This window comes from Danio rerio, chromosome 23 (genome assembly GCF_049306965.1).
Source record: "Danio rerio strain Tuebingen ecotype United States chromosome 23, GRCz12tu, whole genome shotgun sequence".
Classification (NCBI taxonomy): Eukaryota; Metazoa; Chordata; class Actinopteri; order Cypriniformes; family Danionidae; genus Danio; species Danio rerio.
The window spans coordinates 27,233,448-27,251,656 of NC_133198.1; the positions used below are offsets into that span (position 1 = coordinate 27,233,448).

At 35.7% G+C, this 18,209-nt stretch overlaps 1 protein-coding gene across 8 annotated transcripts in view; it reads right to left on the reverse strand.

Moving 5' to 3' along the window:
- Nucleotides 1-7,677: 7,677 nt before the first annotated feature.
- The window catches only part of fam131c (family with sequence similarity 131 member C), a 43,763-nt gene continuing 33,231 nt past the window's right edge, over nt 7,678-18,209 (reverse strand). For 7 of the 8 annotated variants that reach the window (XM_073938706.1, XM_009296875.5, XM_073938707.1 and 4 more), the window contains 3 exons: nt 16,560-16,793; nt 12,601-12,699; nt 7,678-9,363 (listed from right to left, as the gene is read on the reverse strand). In XM_073938706.1, coding sequence (XP_073794807.1) covers nt 9,116-9,363; nt 12,601-12,699; nt 16,560-16,793 — 581 coding nt within the window. In that variant the 3' untranslated portion in view covers nt 7,678-9,115. 8 annotated transcript variants of the gene reach the window in all.

Consider the following 18,209-nt stretch of genomic DNA (forward strand, 5'->3'; position numbering starts at 1 on the left):
CACAGGCCACTTTACTAGGTACACCTTACTAGTACTGGGTTGGACCCCCTTCAGAACTGCCTAGATCCTTCATAGCACAGATTCAACAAGGTACTGGAATTATTCCTCAGAGATTTTGGTCCATATTGACATGATAGCAGCATGTAATTGCTGCACAACCATGATGTGAATCTTCTGTTCCATCATATCCCAAAGGTGCTCTATTGGATTTATTGAGATCAGGGGCCTCATGTATCAACGCTGCGTACGCACAAAAACTTTGCGTACGCCAGGTTTCACGCTCAGAATCGCTCACGTTTGGATTAACTAACAATGAACTGAACGTGGGAATGTGCGCAGCTTCACGGCAGCTTTATGGCTGGCGTACGCACATTTTTTGTGCGTGTCTGTTTTATTTCCATTGGCGACTCCTAGAGGCAGTTGTGTTAAATTCCTCTCTACAAAGTGTCTGAGCCTTGCAATCGCAGCTGTATGAGACGGGTTCACCTAGTAGGTATATAAGGTTTCCATACCATACAGTTGACCAGCTAAACATTAAAGCACAATTTGCAGCAGTCGCCTGTTTTCCCAATGTAATCTGAGCTATCTACTGCACACACATTGCTATAAAGACACTATCTGAAGATGAATTTGCATGAGTGAATCAGAAACATTTCCATTCAATAAATGTGCAAATAAAATATGATGCACAAACTTATTAATGATTCCTACTTGTCTTTCTCGTGATAAATAGTGGGCAAAATCTGATATGTAGCGGGGAAAAAAAGAAGAAAGAGTTCATTAGACGCTGGATTCAAGCCGACTTTATGCTCGAACGTGTCAATACATGATCACATGCGTCTTACGAGGTGCGCCACTTAGACTGCTAAGGGTACTGCAACATTTTACAGCTATAAACCACACTGTTTCTTTTTTTAATGCACTCAGTGCGATGTTCAGACCCAACTGTGTTAACCGCATCAGCTAAACTCTCCCACTCTATTTTTTTCTTTTGTTGTTAATTCCGGAGAACAAACTTGCAAATAACACCGCTTTTCTCCGGTCTACCTCCGAAAGCAGCACCTCCATTTCACATTCCGTTCAAAGTTTCTCATTTTGCTTGATTTTGCCATTGCTTTTTCGTTGGGTTTTGCCATTAGCATAGTCATTTGCATATTCATACGGGGGAGGAGGCAGGGAGGGGTTTTGTGCTCGTGCATGTTGCGCTCAGTTTCACGTTCATTCGGATGTACAAAAGAATATGCGTGAGATTCGGCGTTTCATACATCTGAATTTTTTTCTGCGTACGCACATTTACAGCTTTGTGCGTACGCAATGTTTTAGTAAGATTTCCACGCAAGTCTTTGTACATGAGGCCCCTGGTGACTGTGGAGGCAATTTAAATACAGTGAAATCATTGTCATAATCAAAAATCCAGTCTGAGATGATTCGCGATTTATGACGGTGCGTTATCCTACTGGAAGTAGCCATCAGAAGATGGGTAAACTGTGGACATAAAGGGATGGACATGGTCAGCAACAATAGTAGGCTGTGGCATTGACACAATGCTCAACTGGCACTAATGGGTTTAAAGTGTGGCAAGAAAATATCCCCCACACCATTACACCACCACAAGACTGAACCATTCATACAAGGCAAGATGGATCCATGCTTTTTGACCCTACCATCTGAATGTTGCTGCAGAAATCGAGATTCATCAGACCAGGCAACGATTTTCCAATCTTCTATTGTCCAATTTTGGTGAACCTGTGCGAATTTTAGCCTCAGATTCCTGTTCTTAGCTGACAGGAGTGGCACCTGGTGTGGTCTTCTGCTGCTGTAGCTCATCCGCCTCAAGGTTGGACGTGTTGTGCATGCAGAGATGCTCTTCTGCATACCTCGGTTGTAACGAGTGGTTATTTGATTTACTGTTGCCTTTCTATCTGTTCGAACCAGTCTGGCCATTCCCCTCTGACCTCTGGCTCCAACAAGGCATTTGCACCCACAGAACCACCACTCACCGATATTTTCTGACCATTCTTTGTAAACTCTAGAGACGGTTGTGTGTGAAAATCCCAGTCTAGAACCAGCAACCATGCCATGTTCAAAGTCACTTACAGTAAATCACCTTTCTTCCCTGTTCTGATGCTCCGTTTGAACTGCAGCAGGTAATTTAGATCATGTCTACATGCCTAAATGCAACGAGTTGCTGCCATGTGGCTGATTAGAAATTTGTGTTAACGAGCAGTTTATGTACCTAATAAAGTAGCCAGTTAATGTATATCCTCATCTTAGAATGAATGAAATTACATTGATGTTAATAAAATGATTAGCTAAAATTAAGGTTGGCCAGGAAAAAATACATTAACTGGACACTTTTACATTATATTAATTTTTAATGAACAGGGATCAAAATGGCTTTAGCTATAGATGTATTTCATTGGTGTCATAGAAATAAGTATTTCTATCTTTACTGAAATGTACCAGCAGAAAATATCAATTTATGCTACAAAACATTCATTTTGGCATTAATCATAATTATCTGTTAAGATTTGACCTTACCATTATACAATCTGTAAAAACATGACGAAAATCAAACTGATACACAGAAAATCTAAAAGAACTTTAACTGGATCTCTAAAATGCTACGAGATCTATCTTAAAAACATTATTCTGCACTAAATGTATTTACGTATGCATATTTTGCTGTCATTGTTGCTTGTTATAGCTGTATGATAATAGTACAGCAATCAATAGCCTTTCCTTCCTAAACACATTTAATCATCTGAATCTCTCAATTTTAATCAAAGCAAATGTCTTTTGTTACTACTTTTTGTACAGATTGTGCTTTTCTAACAATCTTCAGTAAATGGATTTGATATTCGTGAACAGTCATGCAATTTTGGACCAGATAAAAGTAAAAGGTGGACATTTCGGTCCTTAATGTTCCATACTTCTGTCAAGCTGAACCTGTATAATACCATGTACATGTCTAGGGCTCAAATAAAATGAGAAATGGGTTCATAACCTCATACAGCTTGTTAGCTTTTATGAGGCTCGCGCTGGAAGAAAAGAGCAGAACAAAGGCTTCAGTAATAAACAACCTTTGTTTGATTTCTCAACCATCCCAATTCCATCTTTCTTCTCTCATTATTCTTTGATTTTTCAAAGAAAAGGTTTAGCAAGAAGGCATTCCAATTCTCGGTGTATTGTTCCTTAATATATTGCGTTGAAATTGAAATCCAGTTGCAAACACAATTTGAATTCTGCTCAGCAGCAGAGCCTCTATCTCTACAATTAAACGCTCTTTCAAACTCTCGCCTGGAGCACATTATCTGACACACACACAGAGAAGGATCACACTGTGTAAACTTCTATTAAAAGAGCCTGGAGCTTGATAACACTTGACCACTGCACCTCCTAACACCTCTGCATTTACTCTAATCCCCTCTTCCACCTCTTTCCTTGCTTCCCATCTCTCTCTTTCCATCAGCTTTCTTTGTCACTGGACTGTGAATGGGGTTAATTGCGAAGAAAAGGCCAGTGGTTGGAAATCATGATCTGAATATTTGTATGAGTTAATATTAATAAGAGAATAATAATACAGTAATATTTAGTTTGAATTCGAATTTAGGGCCCTGTCATACACCCAGTGCAATAAGGCGCAAGGCGTGTTTACATATTAAATAAATTAAATATTAATAAACCAAATAACTGCTTTAAATGAATAAAAATTTAAATAATTAAAACATATTTATATAATAAATACATAAAAAATAAATAATGTCTTTAATAGCTCATATATCATGTTCTTTTGTAATAATCTGAATATTTTCATGTACATTAATAATAATTTATCATACTTTAGTATTGACCTTATTCTAAAATGCGGAAGTGCGCCTGTTTTCGCGATTGTCTTAGAACTTCCGTTTCAGTCGCCTATAGGAGAAATGACAAGGAATAATAAACGGCAAAAAACGGTCAAACTACTTGCTCTACAAACAAATGTTTGCATGACTATACAGACCAAGTAGAATAATATAACAAGGAAATATCAGTTTGCAACATCAAACAGCGAAACGAGCAGTTTTTAATGTCTAAAAATGAATGGAAGTGAATGAGACCGGAAGTCTTGTGCCAAAAAGGTTCAAATGGCAGCGCAAGCTCGTCTGCGGAGAACAAGGTCAATAAGTTAAACATAGTCAATTTATTCATTCATTCATTTTCTTTTTGGCTCAGTCCCTTTATTCATCTGGGGTCACCACAGCAGAATGAACCGCCAACTTATCCAGCACATTTTTTAGCAGTAGCTGCCCTTCCTCCCATTCACACTCATTCACACACATACACTACGGACCTTACCCAATTCACCTGTACCACATGTCTTTGGACCGGAAACAGGAGCACCCGCAGAAAACCCACACGAACACAAGGAGAACATGCAAACTCCTCACAGAAATGCCAACTGACCCAGCCGAGGCTCGAATCAGCTACTTTCTTGCTGTGAGGCGACAGCACTACCTACTGCGACACCATGTCGCCCCTAAGTAAATTTAATATTATGTTAATTATAATAAACCAATGAATTACTACAAGTAAGCAGGGTTATTTTAGTTATATGCATTAACTATAATCCCCTCTTCCACCTCATCCCTCACTATCTCTCTCTTTCCAACAGCTTTCTTTGTCAGTGGAGTGTGAATGTGGTTAATTACGGAGAAAAGGCAGGCGATTGTTATTCCAGCTCTCGCTCTTTTGTTTCAGACACTTGCAAAAACACATAGGAATTTTCTTGTTAGCAAGCGAATTCTGCAGCAATAGAGATTAGAGATCTTTTTTAGATTAAATCATAATTTCACATACAAAGAACTGCACAAAATGCTGACAATAACGAACACAATATAAAGGCAGCTGAGGTAACACTTTTTTTTTTTTTAGATTTTATACACGTATGTGATTTATAAATGCAACTGTGACCAAATCTTCTTTTAAGCTGAAGTGTGTCGTTTTCATTTAAACTCTGCAGATTAATAATACTAATAATAGTACGTACAGTGCTCAGCATAATTGAGTACACCTAATTTTGAAAAAATTTTTTATCCATTTCTCAGTTAATATAGGCAATGTATTTTGGTGCATTTGAATACACCAGACTTATTAAACAGATAGTTATTAAAATAATATTTTAGTCAACAAACATATTTAGAAATTGAAAAATAATACAATTAAATTCAAGCAAAATATTGCAAAAAATTACAACCTACAAAATTTCAACTACATTTTTTAATTTTTTTTTACTTCTCTTGATTTTTCCTCTTTTTTAAATTTGTATTTAATATTTTTCTTTAACATATACATTTGGGTGTACTTGGTTCTGGACCGTTATTGTAAGTTATTTTGTTTGATAATCTACTGTACATGCACAAATATAATATTGTATTGCTTCCTATTAAAATATTTATTTAAAAGAGAGATTTGTGAAGGTTGTACTCATATATGCTGAGCACTCTATTTTAACATGAGATAATAACAAAAAATAACAATAATAACATGAAAATAATAATAGAAATAAATGTATTAATACGGTTAAAATGAATTTTTTTTTAAATCAATATGAACAATTTTAGTCTTTTAATGTTTTTTCATTTAACTCGAAACAAAAAAAAATGTGTCTCATTAAAATATTCTTTTAAAAAAAGGGTATAAACAAATTGGTCTAAAATTATAATAATAAAATTTTTTATAATAATAATGTCAATAATAAATATCTATTTAAAAAAATTACAAAAGCACAACAAAATTTCTAAAAATGTGTATAAAATTTAAAATAAACACAGAAAACATATACAGCTAATTATTAAAAAATATTAAATAAACCAAAAGATCCCAGCAAGTCAATATGTGTGTGTATATTAACAATACCCCAGTTTTACATGAAGTAAGCCTTTAGTAGGTTCATTAATTTACAATTTTCAATTTAATCATTCATTAATTTTCCTTTAGCCTAGTGCTTTTTTTTATCAGGGGTTGCCACAGCGGAATGAATCACCAACTATTCTGGCATATGTTTTCCAACAGATGCCCTTGCAGCCGCAACCCAGTACTGGGAAACACCCATTCACACACACTCATACACTATGGACAATTTTGTTTACCCAATTCACCTATAGCACATGTCTTTGGACTTGTGGGGGAAACCGGAGGACACGGAGGAAACCCACTCGAACATGGGGAGAACAAGCAAACTCCACACAGAAATGCCAACTGGCCCAGACTGGACTTGAACCAGTGACCTTCTAGCTGTGTGGCGACAGTGCGAAGCACTGAGCCACCATGCTGGCCCTGTAAGTATATATTAAGTAATATTAATATATACTTATTTAAACAATTAAACGTTCAATTAAAAAACATTAATTGATATTAAGAACCATTAACCCAATAAACACATTGATGTTCTGAGATCATTCTGACCATCAAAACAGGCTCATTCAAACACATGAGTAAGGAGCCAATCGCAGATGGTGAGAGACTGTATTTAAAACAGTCAATAATCTGCAGTTTTTTCTCGGTGAGGATAGTAAATAATAAATGACACACTTCAGCCTTAAGAACACGCAGTAGTGTGATGTTGGACATTCAAAAATCTCCATGGAAACATTTAACAATATGAAAAATCTTTAAAATCTCACTGTCCCAAATAATGATGCCAGCTTTGCTCAAAGAGTCCCCACAAAGAGATTCTATTCAATTCCTTCGCCCCATTGAACCATGTCTTAGTGGAAATGCACCCGGAAAAATGTCTGTGCAGATGAAAGCCTCCTTTATTTTGGCTCTTTCTTTTGCAGTCTATAGTGCTAATAGGCCTCCGCTTCTTTTAGAGGGTGAAAGGCTGCTGCAAACATCCACAAACACTCAGCTGGAGGTGAAAGAGCATCAACATCACGTCACCCCTTGGAGAATTTCAGACCCACTGATGCAGAATGACCTTTTACCTTTTTCTAAACCAAACTTGCAATCCAATCTCCACCATTATATCTGCAAACTGGGAAATCTTCATTTGCAAAAAAGGCAGTGTAATACAGAAATAACAAGTCTGTATGTACAACAATTCCTGCTTGCTGAAAAGGCTCATCAGTTCACTGTAGAAATATGTTGCTGCCTTAAATTTTTAAGTTAATTCAAATTTACTTTACAAGTCATTTTAATGTATACAGTTTAATGAAACATAAATCATTGAGTTATATCTATGTATGTATGCATATATATATATATATATATATATATATATATATATATATATATATATATATATATATATATATATACACACACATATATATTTATTTATTTTTTACTTATATATAACTGATTTTAGTTTAAGTAGCACAAAAATGTTAGCATGGTTACTAGGGGGCCGTCAGCCGTCATAATGTCAGACTCAACAATGAAGATGCACCAAACACGGAAGAAAACTCCCCTGGAGTTTGATGTCATCCACCTGTGACACTTTCACTATCTCGCATTCTGAAATAATTCCTTACAGCAAACTTAAACAATCTGTAGCTCAATTTTACACACAGCATGCACCAATAATAAAACCAGGAGGAAAAAAACTGACATTTCCCCACGGTCATTTGAATTGTTGCATGGATTGCGTCATCTGATTCAGCTCTCCTATTGGTTCTTGGATTGACGCTCATCCCAGCTGTTGTCACACTGCAGGAAAGTGTCTGAAAACTTCTAACACTGCCAGAACTTCATTGGAGGGAAAATCAAATCACAACAAGCATTAAGCAGCTGTCTGTGAACATGTCAAACCAAAGATCACCGGTTTTAGCCTTGGATTTCAGCAATCATTTAGAATTTCCTAAATTTGTCTCGAATGACAAAATCGTGGCTGAAATCTCAGTGTAAGCAGAAAATGTATAATGAAATCGAGTAAAGGCTCACTGGGACGATTTTTTCTTTCATGCTTATTGTCAGTGTTTATCAAGACGTTTTTCAGCATACCCAAGCGATTTTTTACTATGAGTCGAACATTATCACTCCATAATGTTAGATGGCACTTTTAGGGAAAAAAACAAGACAGATATTCCAATACACAAGATGGAGCTGCTCAACGTTTCACATCTGACACTGTTTGCACAAAAAAGGTTGTCACCTTCCTGAGTTTCATTTCACAGAAAGTTACAAAAAAAGTCATAAAAAAGTCGAGTGAAATGAAAATTATCATTAAATTTGATTTGATCTGCGATTTCTTTGTGCTCAGCTTGACCATATTGTGCTTCAGTCCCACCAAGTCATGTTTTACTGTAATTTCAGCAACTCAAGGCACATGAACAAAAGCATTAATCTCATCGGTTGAACCACAAAGCACTAATCTCATAGTGTCAAACCTAAAAAATGGCTGTTTTTTAGTTTGTTTATCTGGCATCTTACTCAATTGCGCCCTTTGTTTAATCATGAGGCGCAAAATGTCAGTGATAAACACAAGCAAAAATCACAATGGTCACAGACATTAAAGCTGAAAAACTTTCAAGCAAAACGAGACTAGTATGACAGCATAAAAGCAGCAGAGCTTTTATTGTGCCATTGTCGAACACTTTGGTTCTACCAGTCAATATCACATAGAGAAGCAGCAGTGCTGTTTTATCATACTATAAATGCATTTTAGGGTTCTGTTATAATGCTACTCTGTGCAATCTAATACAATGTACAACATAGTAAAGCTCTTTTTAGTTTTCACTGTTTTCTATAAGACTAAACTGGAAATCGAGTGTATGATGTCATTAGCATGGAGACTCGTTCCTTAAAATCACTTATTTCTCTGGATTTGAACGTTTCTAAAACATTTGGGATAATGTAAGTACATAATTTAGTAAAATATATAAAAATGTTCCAGTGTTTTTTTGGATATTTCAACGAGTAAATCTTTTATATTGTGCCTTTAAGTCAGTTAAATGTAAAGTAAGTTACATTACAGTAAGTTAATTTGATAACATATAAACTTAAGCCAGCAACAAGTTCTACAGTGTAGCTTTCTTATACTTGAACGGTAAATCGATAGCCCCAGATGTAACCCAAGCTGCGTACACAAAGAATAGACAAAACCGCAGTCCACAGTATCATCAAAACTTCAGTTATAAAAAACCTCGTCCTCCGAGAGAGAGATGCTGTCAGCGTGTCGAACAGATCCAACCGACGGTGAGATCCTCTGCGCACGCTGTGTTTCTGACGGAGAGTGAGAATGGCTAGGGGAATGAGACTGAGGGGGCGCCAAAGAGCCGGTGTCATCAACATCCATGTGCATCCTGTACAGGTGCTGAGGAACGCCCAAACTCCCTCCATCCAACAGAAACTGAGAGAGATACAGGCCTTCGGCGTCTGTGAACACATAGGCAAAATTGCGAGAGAGAAATGAAAAAGCGATCTTCAAGAAGGGAAATGAATAAGCCATTAAATCCAGACAGATGTAGAGCTCTGATCCGTGAGTCATCGTCGGGGCTCGAATGCATTCATTTCTGTTTTGCAGTCATTTATTCATGCGCCCGACTGTAAGACTCATTAGTACAAGAGTAAAATGTTTTTGCACTTGGCTAAACAGGCCATTTGTTATTATTCGGGGCTTATTAACGCTCATGGGTTCATAATGAGATAACAGGGTTTTTATGTAAGCTGGAACAAGAGTGAGATGAACCAGATGCTGAGAATGACCTCCAGAAGAACCATGCGATGGGAATGTGGATGATATAAATAGTAACAATATATAGTAAAGTATGATGGATATCTTGTTTAATAAAAATTAAGACTGGTTTAGAGCTAGTCTTGTGTTTAGCAGTATAAAGATTGTAGATTTACATCTGCAAAACTGTCCAAAGGTCAGATAAAAGGTCCAGTTCAAAACAAGGCAACCTACAGTAGTTAACTTGCAAGAAACCAGAGAGGTTAATTATTTTACATCTGAAATCATATAAACATATTTTTATTGTTGCTTTATTGCCATGTATGGATGCATGAAGATACTTTATCATCTATGGACACTTCTATTTTCCAAAAGGTGTTTTTTACGGTAGGTTTAGGTTATGCTATGGTGTACAAAATAACTCCAGAACTATACTTATTAAAAGTAAAGACACTATGTTTAAGTAAAATTACAAGCAACTGGCCAACAAAAAACATGCTTGAGCAAAAAAAAGGGGGGAAATAGGTTAAACAATGAGAGAATATTCTTGTTTCATCATAATATGAATAACCTTCTCAATACAAGTTAAATAAACTGCGGAATTGAAATATTCAGTTAGAAAGGCATACAAAAATTATATTATTAAATACGAAAGCAATACATGCAACAGCACACGACAAAAACATACACAAGATAAAACACAAAACACACGTGCAGTAAGTTTTACACCCAATATTTAAACTAGGTATTGCATTCCTTGATCAAAACAAACGCAAGCGCAGGTTGCCAGATTGAGGACCAACAAGGCTGATTTAAATAATGTTTTAAGTAATAGCAATGGCACACGATAGAAAAATATTTTTCCATATTAAAAGGAATTTTTGTACTAACAAACATCTCGAATTGATATATTAGAAACAGCTTCTACTTCTTACAGCTGAACAACAGAAAACTGACAATGATCACCTCAGGTACACCTCATGTGCTTTATTCAGTGTTAAATGCTAACAATGTGAGCTTGAATGCCATTTTACATGACATTTATTCCCATACTACTGAAAGCAGCAGCAGATAGTTCACCTCAGATCTTGAAACTAAAGTAAACCATTTGAAATTGAACTCATAAATTAAAGAATTAAACTGTGACTCACAACAGATAGCCAACACATAGGGATTCAGCATGTACATTTAAAAGTGTTAAAGAAGTTTAATATGTATTAATAAGAGTATAAACCTTACCATTTCGTGAGTGAGTGCATATTCTGTGCTTCTGAATGGCTGTATTTAAATTTTTGTGGTGTTTTGTCTGGTGCAAACAGCCAAATTGCTTATCACTGCAAATCTCATCACGTAGCGTGTTGTTAGGACATGGGGTTACAATGTAACCTGCTCGCCTAATGTTTACGTTTGTAATATTTATATAATTTGCTACTAAATAACCTAATGTGGAACTCCGAATCTGCGTCTCATTTTGGAGTCTGCTACTATCTACCAGAGGTCGCATTTCGGCCACAGACGCATGCTTTCAGAGCATTTCTGAATGGATGAATGAAATACGCGTTGTTCCACAAGGCAACCCAGGGTGCTGAAATATATAGTTGGGTAACTGGCATTGAGCGGGTTAAAAGAACCGAAACAAAGACAGCGTTCCAGCACAGAAAACACATTTTCAAAGCAGAATATCTGACTACAACATTGTTTTTTTTAAGATAAACAAAACTGTTTACTTAACATGTTTCCTAGAAAGCTACAAACATATTATGGTATTTTTATGCTTTGAAAGAGTCAAAAACTTATATTTCAAAAAGTCAAAAAAGTATATTCCATCCATTACACCAGGTGTTTTCAGACTGGGCTCTGAACCTTTTTTTCAGATTGTCATTCTTTAAAAAAAAAAAATAATAATCATCCACCTTTCTGCATGTAATGCAAGTTTAAGATATATCAAAAATGGCACAATATGAACATCATTAAGCCATACAACCACATCAAAGGTAAGAAACAATACTAGTTTTGTAAAGTTTTGTCCTATACAAATGCACTATACATCAAAAATAAAAGTGTAAATACATAATGATATGACATTACTGTGAATAAACAGACTAAGAAAATAATGTAATTATTTCATATACAGTTTAAGTCAGAATTATTAGCCCCCCTGTTTATTTTTTTTCCCCAATTTCTTTAACGGAGATCAGTTTTTTTTTCAACACATTTCTAAACACAATAGTTTTAATAACTCATTTCTAATAACTGATTTATTTTATCTTTGTCATGATGACAGTAAATAATATTTTACTAGATATTTTTCAAGATACTTCTATACAGCTTAAAGTGACATTTAAAGGCTTAGACAGGTTAAGGTTAACTAAGCAGGTTAGGGTAAATAGGTAAGTTATTGTATAACGATGGTTTGTTCTGTAGACTATCGAAAAAAGTATAGCTTAAAGGGGCTAATAATTTTGTCCTTAAAATTGGAATTAAAAAATTATTAACTGCTTTTATTTAAGCTGAAATAAAACAAATGAGATTTTCTCCAGAAGAAAAAACATTTATCAGACATACTGTGAAAATGTCCTTGCTCTGTTAAACATTATTTGGGAAATATTTTTAAAAAAGAAAAAAAAATTCAAAGGGGCTAATATTTCTGACTTCAACTGTAGTTCAACTCAACACGCCTGGTAAAATAATTGCTAAATGTGATTTAAAAATTCTTTATCTAACATAATAATGTCCATTTAAGTATATTTTAGAGGCAGGTTTGTAACTGATTTTCTTCTGAGTCATACAACAAAAAGGACAAAAAGAATACATTATTTAGTACGCTTCAAAAACTGGATATTTTTATTTTCCTTCAAAATTTATATATACATATATTTTTTTACCCTGGTCACATCTGAGAACTGCGAGTTTAGGGATACTGATAGCGTTGTCATTACCTTGTAATGGGATAATGCTGTTTGTGGCTTGATTTTCGATATCCTGTGCGGACCAGGCGTTCATCGCTGCTTCTGCCAAAGCAAACTGTTCTGCCACACCTGAAGAAAAAAAAATGTTCACAGATACTCAAGAGTAGCGGAAAAAAATATGTAATTGTATGTAAGAAATATCATACAGAAGCAATTAAATTCAGGGAAATCACCAAAGATTTATTTCACATTTGTCTTTCTGCCAAAAACAGAAATCCTTCAGCATGAGTTCAAATTCATCACATTTTTACCATGGTGAAGAAAACATTAATGGATGAGTGGTTACTAGTGTGATTGCGAGGTGGCTTTTACTGGCCCAGAAGCCCACTTCTAATAACACTGTCATTTTCTAAGTGCTAAAATCAGGCCTGTTTGTTCAGACAACCTAGTCAATATCCTGCATTAGTTGTCATAGTACTGACTAGAGCGCCAAAATGTCACCAAGAGACACACAAGCAGAGCTGTTAGTGTGGAAAATCCTCTCTCTCTTCATGTCCTTCATAACACTTTGCTGCAGGGCAGAACTTGTGAGGGGAATTCAACCAAATAAGTGAGGTATTAGCATATTTATATATGTATGCAGTTCTGAAATTTAACAGAGAGTTACTTTTTAGGGCTACAACTTGTGATTATTTTGATAATCGAGTAATATTTGTAATAATTGTATACCAAATCTGACCGAAGACTATGTCAGATAGTTTGGACTGCTGGGTGAATCACTGGCACAACTCTCCCTACTCTCCAAGAACTGTATCGAGGGAGCAAAATGGTTGGCAAAATCACTCTGGACCCTCACATCAAGCACACTCCCTCTTTGAACTTCTACCGTCTGCTCAAGGCTACAGAGCACTGTGCATCTGAACAGCCAAACACAAGAACAGATTCTTACCTCAGGCAATCAATCTCATGAACACTTAAAATGATTGTGGAACAACAACACTATTTTTAGACACTTATTTCCTTATAGTAACATACTCGGTTTACATTTCAGTTTGCACATAATGTAATGTAGCTATATAAACTATATTGTGTAATATGTAACAATTTACTCGAGTGGGTGTTCATAAGGCATGCCTGCTTATATCAACTGTCGTTAAGTGTCAATTACTCATTTATGACATTTTAAATGCAAAGATGGCATAGATTGTTATGACAACTTGACATGAACAAATATGCCACAACCTGTTTTTATCTTTGTCATGACAACTTAACTTTACCAGGACAATAAAACTTGTCATAAATATGTCATAAACATGAATGTCATGAAGCCATTATAAATATGTCATAAATTTTTTATTTTTGTCATTGAGATTTTTTTTACCTTAACTCATTCATTCATTAATTTTCTTTTCGGCTTAGTCCCTTTATTAATCTGGGGTCGCCACAGCAGATTGAACCACCAACTTATCCAGCATATGTTATACGCAGCGGATGCCCTTCCAGCTGCAACCCATCACTGGAAAACACCCATACACTCTCATTTACCCACATGGAATAATTTACCTTGCCCAATTCACCGATACCACATGTTTTTGGACTTGTGGGGGAAACTGGAGCACCCGGAGGAAACATGAAAACTACACACAGTAATGCCAACTGACTCAGCCAGGGCTCGAACCAGTGACCTTCTTGCTGTGAGGTGAATGTGCTACCAATTGCACCACAATGCTGCCCTTTGACTTGCAACTACAGCTGCTAAATTCATTCATTTTCTTTTCGGCTTAGTACCATTATTAGTCTGGAGTCGCCACAGCAGAATGAACCGCCAACTAATCTAGCATATGTTTTATGCAGCAAATGCCCTTCCAGCTTCAACCCATCTTTGGGAAAATAACTGCTAAATTTGTCATTAAAACAAAACAAACAAACAATGTCATTTTGCATTTAAAATAGAACAACACACTACAAACAACAAAACCCAGAGGATTCCTTGGGTGGAAATCATTTAAATTAAGGTGTCTCTTACACATTCTTTCCTGGATCAAAAAAGGGACTATAATTAAGGCATTTGAGGGAGCTCAAAAAGAGAATAAAGGCTCTTTCACAATGAGCGAGACGCAATAAAGCAAGACGAATTGACAAACTGCTTTCACACTACTGATTGCATATGCAAAATTCATGCCTGCATGACAGGTGCCGCTGACCATTTCTTGGCAGTTTGCCCACTACAACAGTCTGAAATCATTTTCTTTTTTACTTGCATATGCATCTAGTCATTTTTTTCATTTGGCTTTAACCTTATTATTTGCACAATACACAATCACAAATTAAGATTTTGATACTACACCAGAAACTGTCTATAATGCTTACAACTTATCCATTGTAAATGATTCATTATGACTTGACGAATTGTTAATCTTACAATTGAGTCCCACATCACTTATTTTTCTTGTTTTTGTAGTTCACTTTCATGAGAACACTCTCTGCTCTCAGACACCATAGATAACAAACAATTAATAATTGAGGTGCATTCCTTACTGGATATATCGCCCTCCAAAGGGAACTTTGGCGTGAAAAGCATCATGGCCGTCCAATTGGAGTCCCCAAAATTGGGCACTTCAAAGGACCCTTTAAAATGAAGTATTTTGAAGAATACAAATGATGGACACTTCCAGGCCTTTGAAGGGTTTACACTCCATAGTGACAGTTTCAGAGGAGTTAGGGCATAGGGATGAGCCCTTCCTAATGGAAAACACTGTTCGATACCAAACAACTTCCCTTTGCAAAGTATCATGGAGGCCTGAAGTTATATCAAAAGCTCGCATTCGGAAAGGCCCTTTGAAGTTGACAGCTTTGAGTACATTGGTTTGGAACAACACTTAAATATGACGACCATAATGGTTTTCACATGAAGTGTGTTCTCAGATTGATATATGCCATTTGGAAAACACAGAAAATCTTGTTGGTGTTCAAAACAGCTTTATGTGCTATAGCACCACAGATTTACGCCTTTTGTGCAAGCTCATCAACTCTAAACACATAATATAAAGCTCAGATCTTACTAGGTGTCCCATTTATAAAAAAAAAAAAGTAGCAAACAAGAAACAAAAAATTTCACTATTTCATTCCATGAATAGCTCCAATGGGATATATTGGTTTAATGTACACTCCCTGACAAAATCTTGTTGTCGGCCCCAGTTGTAAGAGCAACAAATAATAACTTTTAGTTGATCATTTGGAAAAGTGTCAGAATGTAGATTTTTCAGATGAATCATCTGCTGAACTGCATCTTAAACATCACAAATACAGCAGAAGACCTACTGGTAGCCACATGGACCCAAGATTCTCACAGATATCAGTCAAGTTTGGTAAAGGAAAAAACAAGGTTTAGGGTTACATTTAGTAAAAGGGCATGCAAGAGATCTGCAGACTTCATGGCAACATCAACAGCCTAAGTCCAGCCAGTCACCATGAAGGAGGAGGCATTGAAGATGAATCCAAAGAAGGACTCGAAGTCCTACAAGAATGCTTTCTTTGCCATTCCAGATGACTTTATTCATAAGTTATTTGAGTCATTGCAGAAATGTATGGATGCAGTCCTCCAAGCTCATTGGAGTCATACATAATATTCATTCTTTTTCCACTGCACCATGACTTTATATTCTCTACCATACATTATTTCTAAGCAAAGTCAGACCTTACCGTCCTAATTAAATCATTTAAAAAATCAAGGCATGATCATATTTTATTTTGGTAAAATAAGCATAAATAGAGAGGCCTTTGCCTTTCATATAAGTCACTTCTGGTACCAAATGATTGAGTCAAGTTATTATTTGTTGTTCCTAAAACTTGGATAGGTGACAAGACTTTTGTCAGGTAGTGTAGAAGTGTTAAGAGGCCCCAGGGAGTAGACTTTGTCACTTTGCAGATTTTTTTTTGAAAGTGTAAAAAGCACAACGTCATCCCTTTAGGTAGATAAACAGTCTCACCCGCAGCAAATCGGGCCTCTTTAATTTCATCGGTGAGGTGGGAGTAGAGCTGCTCGTCCTCCTGCAGCGTGGCTCCTGTAGATCCCCAGCCTACACCATCTCTACTCCAGCCGCACCAGCCTCCTCCAGACGTGGCCTCTCCTCCCCAGCTCTTCCACTCAATCAGGTGGGCGACGCGGCCCTGGGCCATCGCAGTCGGCTTAGTGATGTGGTCTTTAATAGTGGCCAGCAGCCCTAAAGAGATCGAAGGGATTAGCATGGGCGCAAATCTGATGAAATGAAAAGAAATGAAAAGAAAGAGAGGAGGTGAAGAGGTAAAGCTAAGAAGGCGGAAAAGAGAGAACGGAAGAATCACACAAGAGAAGTAGAAAATTTTGGATTAGCTTTTTAGGGATTAGTGTCTAAAAGCAGGGACTTTGAATGCACTAAACATTCACTCAAAAATTACTTTTGCTGCTTGTTTCAACTACTTATTTAAAATGAGTTGAAACAACACCATTCTTAAGGCTTTTTTGGGACAACCTAATTGTTTTATGTTCAATCAACTTAAATATATAAAAACTATTAAGTTAATTTAACAATTTGGGTCAACATGAAAGAATTGTGTGGAACCCTGCCTTTTTTACAGTGTTGATGTCCTCTTTTATCCTTTTATCAATACCACTTCTTCTGTTTTGGGAAATGTTTTATATGTGAGGTGTTATTTAACAGTAATCCAACCCAGCCTGACATGTAGCTAGTTATAAACTGTATCCTTCCACTTGTTTGCCCTGTAACACATCAGAGGTCTTGAGATTCCCAGTTGTATCCATTAGAGGTGTTGCAATGTACCAGTAGAGGCAATCTAAAAATAAATACACATACTGTAATATGACACATAAATAATCCAGCAATAGTGCCATTTTGGACCCCTAAGCTCTCACATGTAATTTGTTTCATTTATACCCAATGCCAGAGGGTACATTCATAGAGAAAGTCTATAACCCAGACACAAGGTAGTAATATAACTTATGATCTTAGTATATTCATGAAGCTATTACTAAAGCTGAATATAATTGTTTTGACTGGTGAAATGTGGATAGATTTAACAAGCAACTTTAAAATTTGTTTTTTTAAGCATCTCTGGAATTTTTATAAGCATGATGTATGCAATGCTAAGTAGCTTAGCCTTTATCAATGTAAATAATCTTGTAAAATAATATTACTACATCATTCATAAAAAACATCAGTTCAAAGAAGCAAGCTATTTCAAATACAATATTAAATATAATATTTTTGTTGTATTCTGATGCTCTAGTAAGCTTAGAAATTTTATTTTTGTATCCATTTCATTGAGCAAAAAAAAAAAAATTTAAGATAAATTCAATTGATAACATTACTTTGCTTTATTTACATACAATTTAAAATATATAAAATAAAGTATTTACATTTTAGAAACTTAATTAAGTTAAATTCAGTTTTATTCCTGTCTAAATTTAATGAATGAATGGACATTTAATATATATTTTTTATAATTTTTTACAGTTATTTTATTGTTATTAAGTATATTTGATTGTATTTTTACTATTAGAGCCATAAAGAGCACTAAGAAATGTCTAATATTTTCTAGAATATATTATTTTATTGAGAAATATAGTCATTGTTATTTGA